Source organism: Phyllobates terribilis, unplaced genomic scaffold, assembly GCF_046119375.1.
Source record: "Phyllobates terribilis strain yellow unplaced genomic scaffold, ASM4611937v1 Scaffold_4__5_contigs__length_816908805, whole genome shotgun sequence".
NCBI classification, from domain to species: domain Eukaryota; kingdom Metazoa; phylum Chordata; class Amphibia; order Anura; family Dendrobatidae; genus Phyllobates; species Phyllobates terribilis.
This window is the reverse complement of record NW_027362764.1, coordinates 113384884-113403017: the sequence shown is the minus strand read 5'-3', so window position 1 is coordinate 113403017 and position 18134 is coordinate 113384884. Positions and strand designations below refer to the sequence as shown.

At 41.9% G+C, this 18134-nt stretch overlaps 1 protein-coding gene across 2 annotated transcripts in view; it reads right to left on the bottom strand.

Moving 5' to 3' along the window:
• Positions 1–18134, bottom strand: part of LMBR1 (limb development membrane protein 1) — a 158712-nt gene that overhangs the window by 28015 nt on the left and 112563 nt on the right. For both annotated transcript variants that reach the window (XM_073677691.1, XM_073677692.1), the window contains exons 10-12: positions 1555–1635; positions 818–894; positions 509–586 (exon numbers count right to left, since the gene is read on the bottom strand). In XM_073677691.1, coding sequence (XP_073533792.1) covers positions 509–586; positions 818–894; positions 1555–1635 — 236 coding nt within the window. The remainder of the gene's footprint in view (positions 1–508; positions 587–817; positions 895–1554; positions 1636–18134) is intronic.

Sequence of the window (18134 nt, the reverse complement as noted above, 5' to 3'; positions counted from 1 at the left end):
TGAGAAGAGATTAACATTGCCAGACTAGTCCAGCAACTAAGCACCTCACAGTCTATGGACATTGTATATACAGAGTCTGGTGTGGGCGGGGTTAGCTTCCTCAGCTCTGCTGTATTGCTAAATCTAAAAACGCTGCACCCAGTAATCTAAGTGATACATCGTTGGATTCAGCTTCTCTTTCCCTACATCATGCTGCTCTCAGATGAGGTACCAAAAACCTGCTGATAGATTCCCTTTAAGTTGACATTCTTAGTCATGAAGATTCATGTAATGCCGCTGTCTTATTTGACCTGTCAGTTATCAGCAGAACCAGAAACTATAAAACTCACCAACAAGTAAACCGCTTGTGCCTCACTCAACCACTACAGCTCCCTTATGAGTAACATGGGGGTCACGATGATTGTGTTTATTTTCAAAGGAGAACTTATATGGTTCTTCACATACATAGGAATTTTAAAAATCTGAGCTTTAGCACATAGACAGACACACACAGACACAATTTCTCTACCTTTGAACCCTTTGGCATCGCGGTCTCATCAACCAGCAGGCGAAGGATGTTCAAGGACACGAGAATCACAGAGAAAGACTAAAAAGTAAAATACAAAGCAATGAATACACATTACTGACTGATAAACTGACACTTTAATGGTCAAGGGACTATGTAATATGTTGTGATTTTAAACCATTACTGAGGACAGAAAATGGAAGCTAAAGCTTAGATCCTGGAATTATTTGTGTTTGTCAAAACTGTAAAAATAGTTTGGGCAGTGATGAGGTTAATGCACTGAAGTACTTATCGATGCAGTATTATCATTACCGTTGCAATGAGGAGCAGAATCATCACAGCCGGATACACCAGATTCTTCTCCCAGGCTGAAGCTTTCTTGCGTCTTTCTATAAAAAAAACAGAAAAAAGCAAAAACTAACTGTATAAATCCTAGCAATAATTGAATACGAGTTAACCAATATCTCAGAAGCCCTGAACTCACAAACATCATTCATAATTACAAAGATATGAACTCTAGGATAACTTGACCTTGGAGTTAACATTTGTGAAAATTAAAGGATGGAAACTGATATATGCATCAGCCCACCATTTCAGCCTTCATTTTCTTAGGTTCTCAAAATGCGCAGTCTGAGGTACATTTCCACATGTTCACTCATCCCTAGTACGGTTATTCCTTTAGGAAAGTTACCGCTACTGTGAACTCATCGTAAAGCCATAAAAGCTGCAAAGAACACAATAGACACAAGATGGACCCCGGTACGGAAAGGTTATCTGTTAAACGTTCACTCATAAATTGATGACATATTGCTATAACGGGGGTGTGACATCGGCAACTCCCACCAATCCTGATAAAGTGGGATGTGGTACTGGCGTAGCACTACGTTCCTCCTCAAGTTTTTATTCTTCACAGCTGCATCCCGCATCACCAAGTTCCCTGCACATCCGGGTGGTCAAGGTCCGCAGGGGACATTCTCAGGATGGGTAAAGCCATCACTCTATAAAATGAAAAATAGCTGAAAGTAATTACCCATCATATATTTACTTACCAAGTTTTGATTTCATAGCCTTGGCATTGATCAGCTCATTCTCAATTCTCTTTGTATTGTTGTCTACTGCAGAAATTCCTCCTAAAAAAAAAAAAGACAATTTCAAACCTAAAGCTGTACCTACAATAACTATTGAGAACATTAATCATTTACATGTGTGTTCACATGCCCTTATTGTTGGTCTACAGTACAAGACTAGTGTCATCCATACCAGAAAACCTCTGCAGGGATTTTATTTTCGAGGATGTTGTGCACTTTTAAATACACAACGTTCACCATTATGATTTGCATCAGAATTTGCAGCGGATTTCATTCATTTCAACTTCAATGTTAAATTGATAAAAAGTTTGCATAAGTCTTATAAAGTATTTTTAATAGCTGTAATATCACACTAAAGACTATGCTATTCTTGTCCTAAAATATTTTGAAACCCCCAACAAAAAGCAAATTACAGCTATCAGATAGCCGTTCATTCCTTTTTAAGAATCAAATTCATAATGCACAACTAACAGGGCCGCAGTAGCTGGCCGCTCTTTACTGAACATGGCCACATTGAAAAAAAATGGAAAATTCTTCAAAGAAAAAAAAAATTTCTTACCAAATTCTGGCTATCGCTTTTACAACCAATTTGCTAATATGAGACAATTTGTAAATCTTCTTAAAAAGGGGTTTTACTCCATAAATCGTTCATAGCACATCCAAAAGGATATGTCAAAATTGTTGGATACTTTTTGGGTCCGCAACTATATAACAGGAATCCCTCTATTAGTGTGAAATGGAAAGTGAGTCGTGCTTGGCTCCATCTACAACTATCGGACTTCAAATAAACAATACATGATAATTGAATAATATTCCTGGTGTCCAACTGCTGGGATTCCCACTAGTCCAAAAAAAAAAAAAAACCCAGAGGTCCCAAAATCCCACAGGAGATGGTCACGTCACGCATGCTTACTACCACCCCTATCTGATTGGCTAACTCGCGAATTCCATAGAAATTAAAGAAGTTGTCCACTACTTGGACATGTTCCTGTTCCCCTGTTCATACCCCTCGCTTGACTCTCAAAAAGTAATAAAGCTTATACTCCCCCCTCCCGTGCTGGCGCTATTCCCGCGGTGTCGGCACTCGCTCTCCCTGGGGCTCCCGTGCTTTTGTTGTGACATGTGACCCTGGCGCCCAATCAGCGCTGGCATCACTGTCCCCACCTCCTGTCCAATTGAACATGAAGAGGAAGTCAGATCAGCCACAGCCCGGACTTCCTCTTCACGTTCAATTTGTCCGAAGGCGGAGACAGTGACGCCAGTGCTGATTGGGCGCCAGGCTCACATGTCACAACAAAAGCACGAAAGCCCCGGGACCGCGAGTGCCGACACCGCGATTGCCAACACCGCGGGCACGAGAGGAGAGTATAAGCTTTTTTATTTTATGGGGGCCAAATATTTTGATCAAGATGGGGTTGTCCTAGTAGTGGACAAGCCCTTTAATCCAAGGTCAAGCATACGCACCACTTTCCCACTCACAAGGGGAACTTTGGGATCACTTTCTCGTGATCATGGGATTCGGACCCATCAGCGATCAAAGATTCATCACCTATATAAACATTGTTCATGGGACAACCCCTTTAAGTCAAATATATAAATCAAGGCACCAGAACATTTTAGAGAAGTGCCCATTATATTGTGTCATAACAGTCTAGCCAATAGATCAAATTGGTAGACACGGCTTGCATGGACTAGTTCATAAAAAATGATGGATTCTCCATACAAAACCACAAAGCAGCTCATTTAAGGTCAATTTAACTGTATTACTTTATTTTTCTTCCAGTCCCAACATCGGGTTTTCGCACCTCAAAGGAAGCCGTAAGAGTATCTATTTGCGTTCCCTTCGGGTGATTGGCATCTCTACACCAATTAGTTTGAAATTACACTGTTACTAGCATGCAATAAAAACAGCGCCTTTCATCTTTCTTACCTTAGCAAAGATACCGTCTAACCCAATAACTTTGATCAAATACAGATTTTTGATCCTGCCACACCCGTCTCTGTGGATTTTGGAAAACCAATAGCCGAAGGCATTCTTTTTTTTTCTTTTTTAATTTAATATAGAAGAAAAAAAAAAATCTTTTCTTGCTTTATTCTTCTCAATAAAAACCTGATGCTATATGTGAAATTTAAGATGTTAGAAAGTCACCTTCCCCAATCTTGTTTTTTTGGGGGAGTTACATTAACAAATCACAACTCTCGATTGTGTTAGCAAAATGAAAGCCAACCCTTGGGTGCGGAGCAAGATGGCACATAATTATACATTTTGCTACAGCGCTCTTCTGAAACTTCCTATGTATAATTTGAGTGTAATTAGATATTAAGGAATTTGCTGGGGTTAATCGAAAGGCAAAGTGTCAGGGATTTGTTTGTGTACAGGATGAGTGCTGACATTCCTGATGTTTTACAGCATTGGGTTCTAATGGTTCTCAGATCACAGAGTCAGTGTAACGTTATACTCAAAGCTTCGGCGTTCACCTTGACTTTGTCCATCCCAGGTTAGTTAATACACGGTGGAGGTTAGTTTATGGATTTACTCAAAAGTCTTCTTGATCTAAATGTTTGGCCCAAATAAAATAAAGCTTATACTCCCCTCCCGTGATATCGCCGTTCCCGTGGTGTTGGCACTCGCGGTCCTGGGGCTTTCGTGCGGTTGTTCTGACACATGACCCTGGCGCCCAATCAGCGCCGGCTCACTTTATCCACCTTCGTACTAATTGAACATGAAGATGAAGTCCGGGCTGCGGCTGATCTCTGACTTCCTTTTCATGTTCAATTCGAAAGGAGGAAGGCGGAGACAGGGACACCAGTGCTGATTGGGCGCCGGGGTCACGGGTCACAACAACAGTACGGGAGCCCCAGGGAGAGTGAGTGCAGACACAGCGGGAACGGCGCCAGTACAGGAGGTGAGTATAAGCTTTTTTTTTATTTTATCGGGGCCAAGCGTGGGGTATGAGAAGGAGTTGTCCAAGTAGTGAATAACTTCTTTTACGGCTGTGTCCACATGTTGCGTTTTTGCTGCGTTTTTTTAGTTTGCAGATTTGGCACAAAACCCGAAGGGTTTCCTGATGCCAGCAAAGTGAATGAGAATCCTGAAGTCTCATGCACACGTTGCATAGTTGTGATTTGCAGATCTGGTGCAGATTTAAATCTGTAGAATGTCAATTCTTTCAGTGTTTTTGCTGCAGACGTCATCCATATTAATGAGTGGGGAAAAATCTGTACCAAAGACGCAAGTAAAAAACGCAGCAAAAATGTGTGTTTTTGCTGCTGCGTTTTTTATGCCAAGAGATGAAGAAATTCTTAATGTGCGCATACACAGTTCTAGTTGCATCCGATTCCCTGACGTATGTTGGGGCAGCCCATTTTACTTTGGCTAGGAACTTTTAAATATAGGGATTAGATAGGCAAATGATCTGAAAGTAACATTTATTTTAATCCTATATGTCTGTTAATTTAATGTCAAAATCTAATCTCTTTTCTAATATACTCTAATTAAAAAGTCCCATCATTCCCTCACTACTCTAACTGCTTTATTTTTTTTATTACTTCATTTGAGAGCCATCATCATCAGGAGACAGAGTCTGCGGTCACTGCCGTAGCCTCTAGTACCACCTTGAAACGAAAAGTCATCAGTGATGTCTGTTTCAGGGGCTGGACTTGTCCCTGCTCTACCGAGCATGCGGCAGTTGTCAATGCCGACGTATGCTCAGTAGAATCTTGTCACAGCGCAATATTCTTTTAAAAAGCGGAGTGACAGTGCACTCGCTTGCCGGATCTGATGAGAAGTGACAAGCTAGCAACAGAGCGCACGGTCACTGTGCATTAAAAAGAATATGGTACAGTGACAAGATCCTACTGAGCATACACCAGAATTGATAACCGATGCAGCCGGGACATGAAATGGATGTCACTGATGAGGATCAGATTCAGAGTGAGGGCGAAACTGCAGAAGGAATGCAGCCTTTGCCTCCTGATGATGACTTGTTCAAGTAGCTCAACTTGCACTGGGGGCTCTCACATGAACAATTATCAAACAGGAAGTAGGCTAAAAAAATAAAAGCAGATTAGTGAGGGAAAGATGGATTTTTTTTTATTAAAGTATATTAGAAAAAAAGATTAGATTATGACATTAAATAGACAGATATTTAAGACTAAAACAAATGTTCGTGTCGGACCACCCCTTTAAGCTGCATTTACACTGAAAGACAATCGTGAACAAGCATTTTTAATAACGCTCATTTCACAATCATCTTCCAGTGTAAACAGGCTGCCAATCACTCAATGAACAAGCAAAACACTCATTAATCGGGTGAAATTTGCGCAGTGCAAAAGATCATCGTTCTTGGCGGTGCATCACTGTGTAAACAGGACTCGCACAGCTGAGAACCATGCCAGCCTGTTAACACTGAGCAATCTATTACATGCGCTCAGCGTGCATCGATTACTTCGGACTGCCTGTATAAAGGTTTTTAAATCTGCGTTTTAGCATTGCTGGTGGGTCTCTGTAGATGGATCCCTTGGATATGTCATCAATTTCAAATTATGAAATCAGTAACAGTCCAACTCTGTTCATTTTTACCCCAGTGGCCACCAAAGCTGAAAACAGCTACTCGGTAAGGGTGTTGGACCCGGACCGATCTGATATTAATGAGCTATCCTAAGGCTATTTACATTATAAAGCTCTGTTTCCAATATTATACATGAGGCAAACCATTTAGGTTGTCAGCGAACCATAAAGTACGGATGAGTACGAGTCTACTCATTTGAATTTATATTTCAATTTTTTTTTCTGCCTCATATGAATATACAGTGCTCAGTATAAATGAGTACACCTCGACAGATGTTAGAAAACCTTTAGCTTCCTTTCAAAATCCAGATGTTGTATGGGATACCGTACCACAATATACTCCCACAAATGTGGGCCATTGATTGCAAACCAGATATGTTATTTTGCACACCCAAAAAAGTAATTTTCTGAACAAATTTGCTAAAGGCCATGTTGCAAAAAGGAGTACATCCCAATGAAAGTCTTGGGAGCAAAGCTAAAGTTTAGACTATAAAACAAGAAATTAACCACAGTGAAGTCTAATGTGTCCAGCAGACAGCTGACTATAAAAGTCCTATACTTAATGAAAATCCCTTCATGTTTCATGCTGTCAGCAAAGGCACCACATGGAAGAGAAAAGTAACAAGACCTGGAAAAAAATAATTTCTTTACACAAGAAAGGTGAATGCTAAAAGAAGATCAGAAAAGCTATACTTTATCAGTAAAATACTGTAGCAAAAGTGATACAAAAATTTAACAAAGATGGAACCGCAACCATCTTACAGAGACATCCAGAGACAAGTTAACACCTAAAAAGGAGAGTCTTGAAGAATAGTAAAAGATAGGTGTTGCAATATATCGCCAACTTGTTTATTCCATGCCTAGAAGACTTAGTGCTGTCTTTAAAAAACTACCACATCTAGTATTCTGCATGACCTCCATAATTTTTATGTGGGGTACCATATATACTCGAGTATAAGCCGACCCGAGTATAAGCCGAAACATCTAATTTAACCACAAAAAACTGGGAAAACTTATTGACTCGAGTATAAGCCTAAGGTGGAAATGCAGCAACTACTGGTAAATGTCCCCATCCTAGTATTCATGACCCCCTCATCCCCAATCCTGATATGTATGGCACCCATCATCCCCAATTCTGGTATGTATGGTGCCCCTCATCCCCAATCCTGGTATGTATGGCACCCCTCATCACCAATCCTGTTATGTATGGCGCCCCTCATCATCAATCCTGGTATGTATGGCACCCCTCATCCCCAATCCTGGTATGTATGGCACCCCTCATCCCCAATCCTGGTATGTATGGCACCCCTCATCACCAATCCTGGTATGTATGGCCCCCTCATCCCAATCTTGGTATGTATGGCACCCCTCATCCCCAATCCTGGAATGCATGGCTCTTTCATCCCCAATCCTGGTATGTATGGCACCCCTCATCCCCAATCCTGGTCTGTATGGCATCCCTCATCCCCAATCTTGGTATGTATGGCACCCCTCATCCCCAATCCTGGTATGTATGGCACCCCTCATCCCCAATCCTGGAATGCATGGCTTCTTCATCCCCAATCCTGGTATGTATGGCACCCCTCATCCCCAATCCTGGTATGTATGGCACCCCTCATCCCCAATCCTGGTATGTATGGCACCCCTCATCACCAATCCTGGTATGTATGGCACCCCTCATCCCCAATTCTGGTATGTATGGCCCCTTCATCCCAATCTAGGTATGTATGGCACCCCTCATCCCCAATCCTGGAATGCATGGCTTCTTCATCCCCAATCCTGGTATGACTGGCACCCCTCATCCCTGGTGTGCATGGCCTCCTCATCCCCCAATCCTGGTGTGCATGGCCCCCTCATCCCCCAATCCTCGTATGTATGGCACCCCTCATCCCCCCAATCCTGGTATGCATGGCCCCATCATCCCCAATCCTGGTATGTATGGCACCCCTCAACCCCCAATCCTGGTATGTATGGCACCCCTCATCCCCCAATCCCGGCACATATGGCACCCCTCATCCCCCAATCCTGGTATGCAAGGCCCCATCATCCCCCAATCCTGGTATGTATGGCATCCTTATCCCCCAATCCTGGTATATATGGCAATCCATCATCACCCAATCCTGGTATATGTGGCCCCATCACTGCACACATAAAAAAATAAACACTTATATTCACCTTCCTTACTCACCTCTGCTCCAGCGCTGCGTCCTGTTCTGCTGCAGCAGCTCATGTCAGCATCTGAGCAGTGCATGGCGTCACTGCCATGCGCTCTCAGATGCTGACGTGAGCTGCCGGCCCGGCATATTCACTCCTCTCCACGCCGGGACTATGTGAATGGAGAGGAGCGAATATGCATACTCTTTAGTAGCGAGCACCGTCAGCAGGAGCTGCGGCTCAGCGCTGCTCTGTGCCCGCTACTAAAGAGAATGAATATTCATTCTTCTCCACGCCCATGGGAGTGGAGAAGAGGGAATATTCATTTCCCTTTAGCAGCGGGCACACATGGTAGCTGCAGCAGCGGCGGCTACTGCGTGTGCCCCGCTCCTCCACCGCTGCAACCCCCCCCCCCACTATCCACCAACGGAATTTCTATATACTCGAGTATATACCCGAGTATAAGCAAAGGGGGGTTTTTTTTTAGCACAAAAAATGTGCTGAAAAACTCGGCTTATACTCGAGTATATACAGTATATTAAGTTTTGCATCAACCAATTTGAAAAAAAATGAAGATTTTGTAATGAAAGTTATATTATAAAGTTTACTTTTATGCTAAGGGTTAATAACATGTTTTATGAACTCAAGTCTTTGCAAGAACAATTTCCAAATTTTTTACTTCAGTCAGATATTGAGTAAAACCTTACTTTCAAAAGTAAAATCTTACTTTCACGAATCCACCTCCACGATTCCACCTCCACAGCGCTGCCTCACTACGGAGCGTGTACATAAAGTGCAGCACAGATTCATCTCAACTAAAAGCCGAGATCCTTAGATCAGGAACAGAACAGACATTTATTGGACATTTCATAACTTTCCCAAATTCTTATGAAAACATTTACAGCACATCCTGCATTGTACTACTGTACCCAATTTATTATATATTTTAGGAGTCGGAGTCGGTCTATTTTATACTGACTCCAACTCCACAGCCCTGCATTGTATACTTCGCTTTCTTCAATACTCATATTAACAAGTATAACGCAAAGTGTAAAAGTTTTGGTAACAGTAAGGTCTTCATCTTTACATTAGCATGCAAGTGCCAGAGGCCTATCAGCATGTTCTGCTGATTAATATGTCTGCTGATAAAGACACTTTGGGCTTTGCTGAGCACTAAGTAAGAGAAAGACACTAATCCTTCAGTGAATTCAGAACAAAGTACGACCGTGCAGACGTTCACAACTTACAGCTTTGCAGTGACAACATCAGATTAGCAGGTTCTTGTCCTACTGGAACGGTAAAAGCAGATTTCTTATAACATTAATATTCAGGACTGCTACAACAAGGAACATCTGAAGTTCTGCTGCTCCTCAACGTGTCACACGTAAGCGTGACCCGAGAAGAATGGCACACCACAGATCACTTTTGCATTGAGTGACGAGTGGTGCTGATGACGACCCCTCGACAGACGTCTGGCAGGACGCCTGAATGGCCGGCAGGTATCATACACCTATCGTACTCCTCAGATCTGGACACAAGTCCAATATCTGCAGGTTCTGCTACCTGGGAGGCACCTATTTCAGTCTCCAAAAACCTCTGTCCCCAGCTTTGATTCACTCACCTTCACTGAATCCAGCGCCCAGTCACCACCACTGCTCTTGGTGACTATTATTGTCTGCAGCGCTGACGTCACATTGACAGCAACTGCAGTCAGTACTAGAGGTTAGCAGAAAAGATCGTGTTGATGGCACGAACCACTCAAGACCACAGATCCAGTGCTTTCCACGTGACGTCAGAGCTGCAGACAATCACAGACACCAGGAGCAGCAGCATACACTCAGTGCTGGACCCCGAGAATGGGAGTAAAGCAGTTTGATTGATTGTTTTTTTTTTCAAGAAGTCCCCCATATTACTGGGCAGTCCTCCATATGCATGAGCTCAGTATAACTCTGCTCCTACCAATGAATGGCTGCTTTCTGCCTATGCACACTGTACACAGAAAGCTGCCAATCAGTGATGTGAGTGGGGTTATACAGGGCTCAGCAATCAGAGAACTAGTACATCTGCAGCAGGGGATTTTATCAAAACTGCAGCAAGCAGCCCAGTAAGTGACATATCGGAATTGGTCTGTGCTCCGCCATCATGCTGCTCGAGAAGAAAAAAATCTGGTGAAAGATTCCCTTTAACAACTGTCTGCAGATGGGTGTCAAAACAGTTAATAAATAACATTTCCCACATGTCTACTTCACATCGGCATCATTTTTTAAACAATTTTTTTTGTTGTTTTTTTGTTAGGAAGATAGAAGGGTTAAAGGTTTATCAGCAATTTCTCATTTTTCCAAAAAACAATTGCATTTTTTAGGGACCACATTCCCATTTGAAAGGACTTTGAGGGGCCTATATGACAGAAAATACCAAAAAAGTGACAACATTTTAAAAACTATACCCCTCAAAGTGCTCATAACCACATTCAAAAAGTTTATTAACCCTTGAAGGGTTTCACCAGAATTAAAGTAACATGGAAAGAAAAAATTACAATTTTACTTTTTCCCACAAAAATATTGCTTTAGCTCCAAATTTTGCATTTTCACAAGGCTAACAGGAGAAAATGGGCAGTTTCTCCTGAGCACACTGATACCCAATATGTGGTGCAAAAGTAGTGTTTGGGCACACGGCAGGGATCTGAAGGAGCACCATTCAACTTTAGGAGTGCAAAATTGGCTGGAATAGACAGACACCATCGTGTTTGGAGACCCCTGATGTGCCTAAACAGTGGAAACCCCCAACAAGTGACTCCCTTTTGGAAACTGCACCCCTCAAGAAATTTATCTAGAGGTGTGGTGAGCAGATGCTTCACAGAATTTTATAATGTTGAGCCATGAAAAAAAAAAACATTTTCCCCACAAAAATGTTGCTTAAGCCCCACATTTTTAATTTTCACAAGGGTAACAGGAGAAAATGGACCATACAATTTGTTGTGCATTTCTCCCAAGTACACAGATATCCCATATGTGGGGGGAAACTACTGTTTGGGCCCACGGCAGGGCTTAGAAGGGAAGGAGCGCCATTTGACTTTTGGAGTGAAAAATTGGCTGGAATAGACAGCGGACATCATATCGCGTTTGGAGAGCCCCTGATGCTCCTAAACAGTGGAAATCCCCCACAAGTGACCCCATTTTGGAAACTACACCCCTCAAGGCACTTATCTAAATGTGTGGTGAGCACCTTAAACCCCCAGGTGCGTCACAGATTTTTATAACGTTGAGCTGGGAAGATTTAAAATTAGTAACAATTGAAAGTAGTAAACAGAAATAGATACATCGTTTAGAGCTGTCTGAGCTTCCGTAACTCACATATCAATGTGACGGCACCAGTGCCTTCTGTGTCTATTTTCTATTTTCACTACTTTCAGTTGGGATAAGTGTGTGCCATAATGACTACATTTGCACAGGATATTAGAATTGTTACACATAGGTTTATTTTCATACTTTTACTTTATATATTTTAGATTTATATTTTCATTTTTTACATTTCAGTTTACATTTCGCACAATGTTATACTATGTATTTACTTCTGTGTCCCTTTTTTTACTTTCTGATAAGGATGTATTTATTTACCGTATATGTTCAGGTTGGTTAATTATCAAGAGCATTTGGATAAAGAATAGTATGTATTTTCTCAGTCACTAACTCCACCCCTTTTCAGTTGGGGAGAGTATAAGAGGGTTGGGCTTTACATTTGACTTGTAGACACCTGACGAAGCCTGTTCATGGCCGAAACGCGTTGTGTTTTTAACCCCTTCACGACCTTGCGATTTTCCGTTTGCGTTTTTTGCTCCCCTTCTTGCTAGAGACATAACTTTTTTACTTTTCCGTCAATATGGCCGTGTTGCCATACAGTGTAGTGGAGACCGGGAAAAAAATTCCAAGGGCGGTGAAATTGCAAAAAAAAAAGTGACATCCACAATTGTTTTTTCTTTTCTTTTTTTTTTTACCATGTTCACTAAATGCTAAAACTGACCTGCCATTATGATTCCCCAGGTCAGTATGAGTGCGTAGATAGAAGACATGTATAGGTTCTTTTTTATTTAAGTGGTGAAAAAAAAATCCAAAGTTAAAAAAAAAAAAAGCGCCATTTTCCTAGATCTGTAGAGTCTCGATTTTTTGGGATCTGGGGCCGGGTGAGGGCTTATTTTCTGCACGCTGACCTGACATATTTATTGATACTATTCTGGGCTAGATACAATGTTTTGATTGCCTGTTATTGCAATGTTGCAGTGACCAAAAAAATGTAATTATGACAATTTAATTTTATTTTTTGTTACGCCGTTTTGATAGATCGGACATTTATGAACGCAGCAATACCAAATGTGGATTTTTTTATTATTTTATTTTGAATGGGGCAAAAGGGGGCGATTTGAACTTCTATATTTTTTACATTTTTTTACAGAGGTAATTGTTATAGAATTAAAATGGCTAGTGCGTAGCCCCATCTTAAAGGCCACAGCCTCACTATCAGCATTTGGTCAGAATTTTTTTTCAGGAGTTGGAGCCAAAACCAGAGTGGGTGATAAATGCAGAATTGGAGCACTGGTTTCTATTATACTTTTTCACTGATTTTTCCTCACCTGGTTTTGGCTCCCACTCCTGAGAAAAAATACTGACCAAACACTGATAGTAGGGCCGTGGCCTAATACTGGAGTCCTGAGATAAGAGGCAGCCGCTCACACTGCTGTCTACCCAGTGTATCTGACCTAATACTGGAGATACCAGGGTGCTGAGGTAAGAAGAGGCTGCTCACACTGCTGTCCCTCATCTCAATCTGATCTAATACTGGGGATACCAGGGTGATGAGGTAAGAATAGGCTGCACACACTGCTGTCCAACAAGTCTATCTAATCTAATACTGGAGAAACCAGGGTGCTCAGGTAATAAGAGGCTGCTTACACTACTGTCCACTATGTCTATCTAATCTAATACTGGAGAAATCAGGGTGCTGAGGTAAGAAGAGACTGCTCACACTGCTGTCCACCATCTCAACCTGATCTAATACTGAAGATACCAGGGTGATGAGGTAAGTATAGGCTGCTCACACTACTGTCTAGCCTGTCAATCTGATCTAATACTGGAGACACCAAGGTGCTGAGGTAAGAGAAGAAGCTGCACTCACTGCCAACCACCCTGTCTATCTGATCTTATACTTGAGATACCAGGGTTTTTTTTTCTATAAATGGTCTTTCTATAAATGACAATAAATGGTATAGATTATGTCCAGGTCACTTCAGTGGCGCTTATTACATTCTGGTAACAGGACAGTGCGGTCATTTTAATTCTACATTGACCACCTCCCTAAAGAAAACTATTGTAATTTTACAACTAAGTGTATTTAGGAATATACTCATGGCATTTTCTTTAGATATGTATTTTTTTTCTATTCCCGAAAAACCCATTTAAAAAGGAGAGCCAAATAAGAACAGGGGGACTTCTAGGCTAAGCAATGTTCCCCTGGAAAATAAAATGTAGGATTGCTACCTCCTATAGGGCGTACTGGGGACCTTTCCACCATTAAGAGAATATTTCAAGTTCTACTGCACAACTTTCCAACTCCAGAAGGTTTTACATCCATTCCTTTACTCGCTTCTTAACCTCGAATACCTTTATGACTTTGAAACAATTTGTCATAGCATCTTACAGGCACATTATTCCTTGGTGCACCGGATATTGTTCTTTCGAGTGACAATTCATTGTGAATGTCTGCAGGATACGAAAACAAGTGTGTGATGACAACAGGTGCTCTTCTTATATCATCTAAGCAACTTGTCCTTTCACCAACTAAAGATATTTAGTGCATAAGGTTAAAGTCAAGGAACTAATGGTGATCCATTCGGAAGAGCTTTCATCACCGGGAAACAGGTGAACTGAAGTAGAAAGTGGAAGTCGCAAATCTGTTCTTTCATACGATAATCAACTTGTGTGTGAACTATTTCATCCGAGCCAAACTAGTTTCTCCCTCAGTCCTGTCCAGTTTCACAGTCTCGGCAGGATTCATTTCTGCTGAGCAATCCTCTATTGACAGAGTATTAAATCCTGCCTGTGCGCTGATGTAATTGATGTTTTAGCTTCTTGTTAATTAGTTAGATGGTGTAAGTCATAATTTGTTATCCTCATTAACCACAAATTCCACTTCTGACTCCCTTTTTTCCACTTATTAGATTTAATTCACATATTGAAACTCAACCAAGGTTTTTTTTTCTATAATTATTAACTTACACTGTGATGAGGTTTTAGCCCTATAATAGTCCAACACCATTAACCCTTTTATCCCACCTTTGTTATCTTTTTAGCTATGCACAATTTTGGGGTATGTTATGTATTGAAACACTGTTTTCTTTCTAAGAGAGAAACAAATGTTTCTATTTTTTTCACTGCTAAAAAATAAATAATAGACTAACTTCATACCATGGGCTGATATAATAACAGAGAATTTTAAATTGTTTTTATTTCAATGTTGCACCACCTTTGGACGACGAAAGAACTTTTTAGTAAAAAATGATTTTTGTGCCACCATATTTTGAGTGTCAGGTTTTTTTTTTCTTGATGGAGATTTTTTTTTTTTTACAGGACAGGCTGTAAGTTTTTGGCTATGTTCATATGAAGTTTTTTTCCCGCTATAAAATCCTTCAGAAAGACTGCTTAGAAAACTCATCCTATACATGTCGATGGGAAATCCACTTTGCTGTTCATATAAGGAGGTTTTTTTTAGCATTTTTTTCCTGAAGCGGTTTTGAAAAGTACACGGTGGAATAAATTAGACATTATCTAATCAAAATACTGAAATCCGGACCAGAACCCATCTGAAGAAATAAAAATAACATAATGCACAGCAGTGTCAAAATGACATTGCTGTGCACATGTTCCATCTTATGTCACAAATTCAAGATTTGTAAACCCTGAAGCTGTTTAAGTAGCATGCTCATAATTCGGCCGCGCTCTCTTTGCTGTTCCGCGCCACACACCTGATGTTGAGTGAATGAGTTAAAGTCTAGAGGACCAAGCACAGTGTTTAGCCATTTGTCCCACAGACATTAAATGGAGAGGCATGGCGGATACTCGCTCCTATTAAAGTTCTCCTCACTTAGACCGGGCAGTATGGCGGAATGGGATACTCTACAACCCCAGCAGAGTAATGCTTGGGCCCATGCCATGGGTCCTCCCAATGATCACACATCCCATCTTGTTGTTGGTGGATAAATGTCCATTTAAGTTAATCTACTTTGAGAGGTGACCCCCATGTCTGGGAAACCCCTCAATATAGGAGGTCCATTGGCAGTATTGAAGCCTCTATTAGAATTGTCGCCTTCTTGGTGTTGGTGTTATTATACTGAAGACATTTTGATGAAAATGTAGTTTATTCCTTCATCTTGGCTTCATTCACATTTTCAAGAATAGTTTAATCCGTAAAAAGCCGTCTGTATTATGAATCTGACAAGTGCACTTCAATCACTAACGGGCTGTTCCTGTGAAGGCTAGAGGTGACCTTAGCATAATAGCCACGTCTTAAAGGTGCATTTAGAGGGGCTGAAAAATGGAGAACAAGTGTGTATAAGAATGCTTGTTCCTGATTATCAGCCTGTGTAGACATGATGGTATCACGCTCTACGCATTTTTGCCGGCATAAAGATCATCGTTATCGGCAGCACATCACCCTGTAAAAACAAGACATGCCAGTCTTCACAAGGAGAGACCATTAAAAGCTAAGATTTGGACATTTGCTAGTTTCTGTTACATGAAAATGGTTCATTGCAGGCAGGGCCGGACCAAGGGTAGGCAGAGTAGGTACCTGCCTAGGGCACTACCTCCTGCCTACTCGAGGGGGGCCCTTTTAAAAAAAAACAAAAAAAACTGCTGAATGTTTGCGGCTGCCCGACACCTTCCGCACAGTGACGGCCCGGGCACAGGAGGTGAACGATGTCAGTCACTAACACCACTCTCCCCTCTCTCTGCCTGTGCCCGGGCCATCGTTCCCTCCCTGCACTCAATTGTGTTCACATCTATCAGACACGAATACAATTGTTGTGTGTGCCGCCCAGAACAGGAGCAGAGGAGCTGTAATCTCCCCTGCTCCGCCGGGATCTCCAGCAAGACGCAGGCCACTTCCGGCCTGCGCCTTGTCGGAGAAGGCGCACACAGGGGGACATGGGATGGCGTGATGGAGTGACATAATAAACATGATAAAATAAGGGGCTGTGCAGATGGGGGGAATAAAATGAGGATCTGTGCAGATGGGGGGAATAAAATGAGGATCTGTGCTGATGGGGGGAATAAAATGAGGATCTGTGCTGATGGGGGGAATAAAATGAGGATCTGTGCTGATGGGGGGAATAAAATGAGGATCTGTGCTGATGGGGGGAATAAAATGAGGGGCTGTGCTGAGGGGGGAATAAAATGAGGGGAGGGGCTGTGCAGATGGGGGGAATAAAATGAGGATCTGTGCTGATGGGGGGGATAAAATGATCTGTGCTGATGGGGGGGAATAAAATGAGGGTCTGTGCAGATGGGGGGGAATAAAATAAGGGGCTGTGCAGATGGGGGGATAAAATGAGGATCTGTGCTGATGGGGGGAATAAAATGAGGATCTGTGCTGATGGGGGGAATAAAATGAGGATCTGTGCTGATGGGGGGAATAAAATGAGGATCTGTGCTGATGGGGGGAATAAAATGAGGATCTGTGCTGATGGGGGGAATAAAATGAGGATCTGTGCTGATGGGGGAAATAAAATGAGGATCTGTGCTGATGGGGGAAATAAAATGAGGGGCTGTGCAGAGGGGGAAATAAAATGAGGGAAGGGGCTGTGCAGATGGGGGGATAAAATGAGGATCTGTGCTGATGGGGGGGAATAAAATGAGGGGCTGTGCAGATGGGGGGGATAAAATGAGGAGCTGTGCAGATGGTGGAATAAAATGAGGGGCTGTGCAGATGGGGGGAATAAAATGAGGATCTGTGCTGATGGGGGGAATAAAATGAGGGGAGGGGCTGTGCAGATGGGGGGAATAAAATGAGGATCTGTGCTGATGGGGGGAATAAAATGAGGGGATGTGCAGATGGGGGGGAATAAAATGAGGGGCTGTGCTGATGAGGTAATAAAATGAGTGGAGGGGCTGTGCAGAGGGGGGATAAAATGAGGGTTTGTGCGATGGTGGGGGGGAATAAACTGAGGGGCTGTGCAGATACTGTTTGAGGTGCTGATTGTGGGCCATAATACTATAGCTGATAATGGTAGACAGTGTGGAGGTCATATACCATAGGAGGCTTATTTAGGTCATAATATGAACAGATATTTTTAAGCAGAGGGCATTTTAATAACATTCTAAGTTTTAACCACTTCACCCCTGGGCTACTTTCCATTTTTGTGCTTTCGTTTTTAGCTCCCCTTCTTCCCAGGGCCATGACTTTTTTATTTTTCGGTCAATATGGCCGTGTGAGGGCTTATTTTTTGCGGGACAAGTTTTACTTTTGAACAACATCATTGGTTTTACCATATCGTTTACTGAAAAAGAAGAAATAAATTCCATTGCAGTGAAACTGCCAAAAAAGTGAAATTCCACAGTTAGTTGTTTGTTTATTTTTTTAACACTAAATTCTAAAACTGCTAAATGCTAAAACTGACCTGCCATTATGATTCTCCAGGCCATTACGAGTTCATAGAGACCAAACATGTATAGGTTAATTTTTATTTAAGTGGTGAAAAAAAATCCAAAGTTTGTTAAAAAAAAAAAAAGTCGCCATTTTCCGAGACCTGTAGCGTCTTCATTTTTCG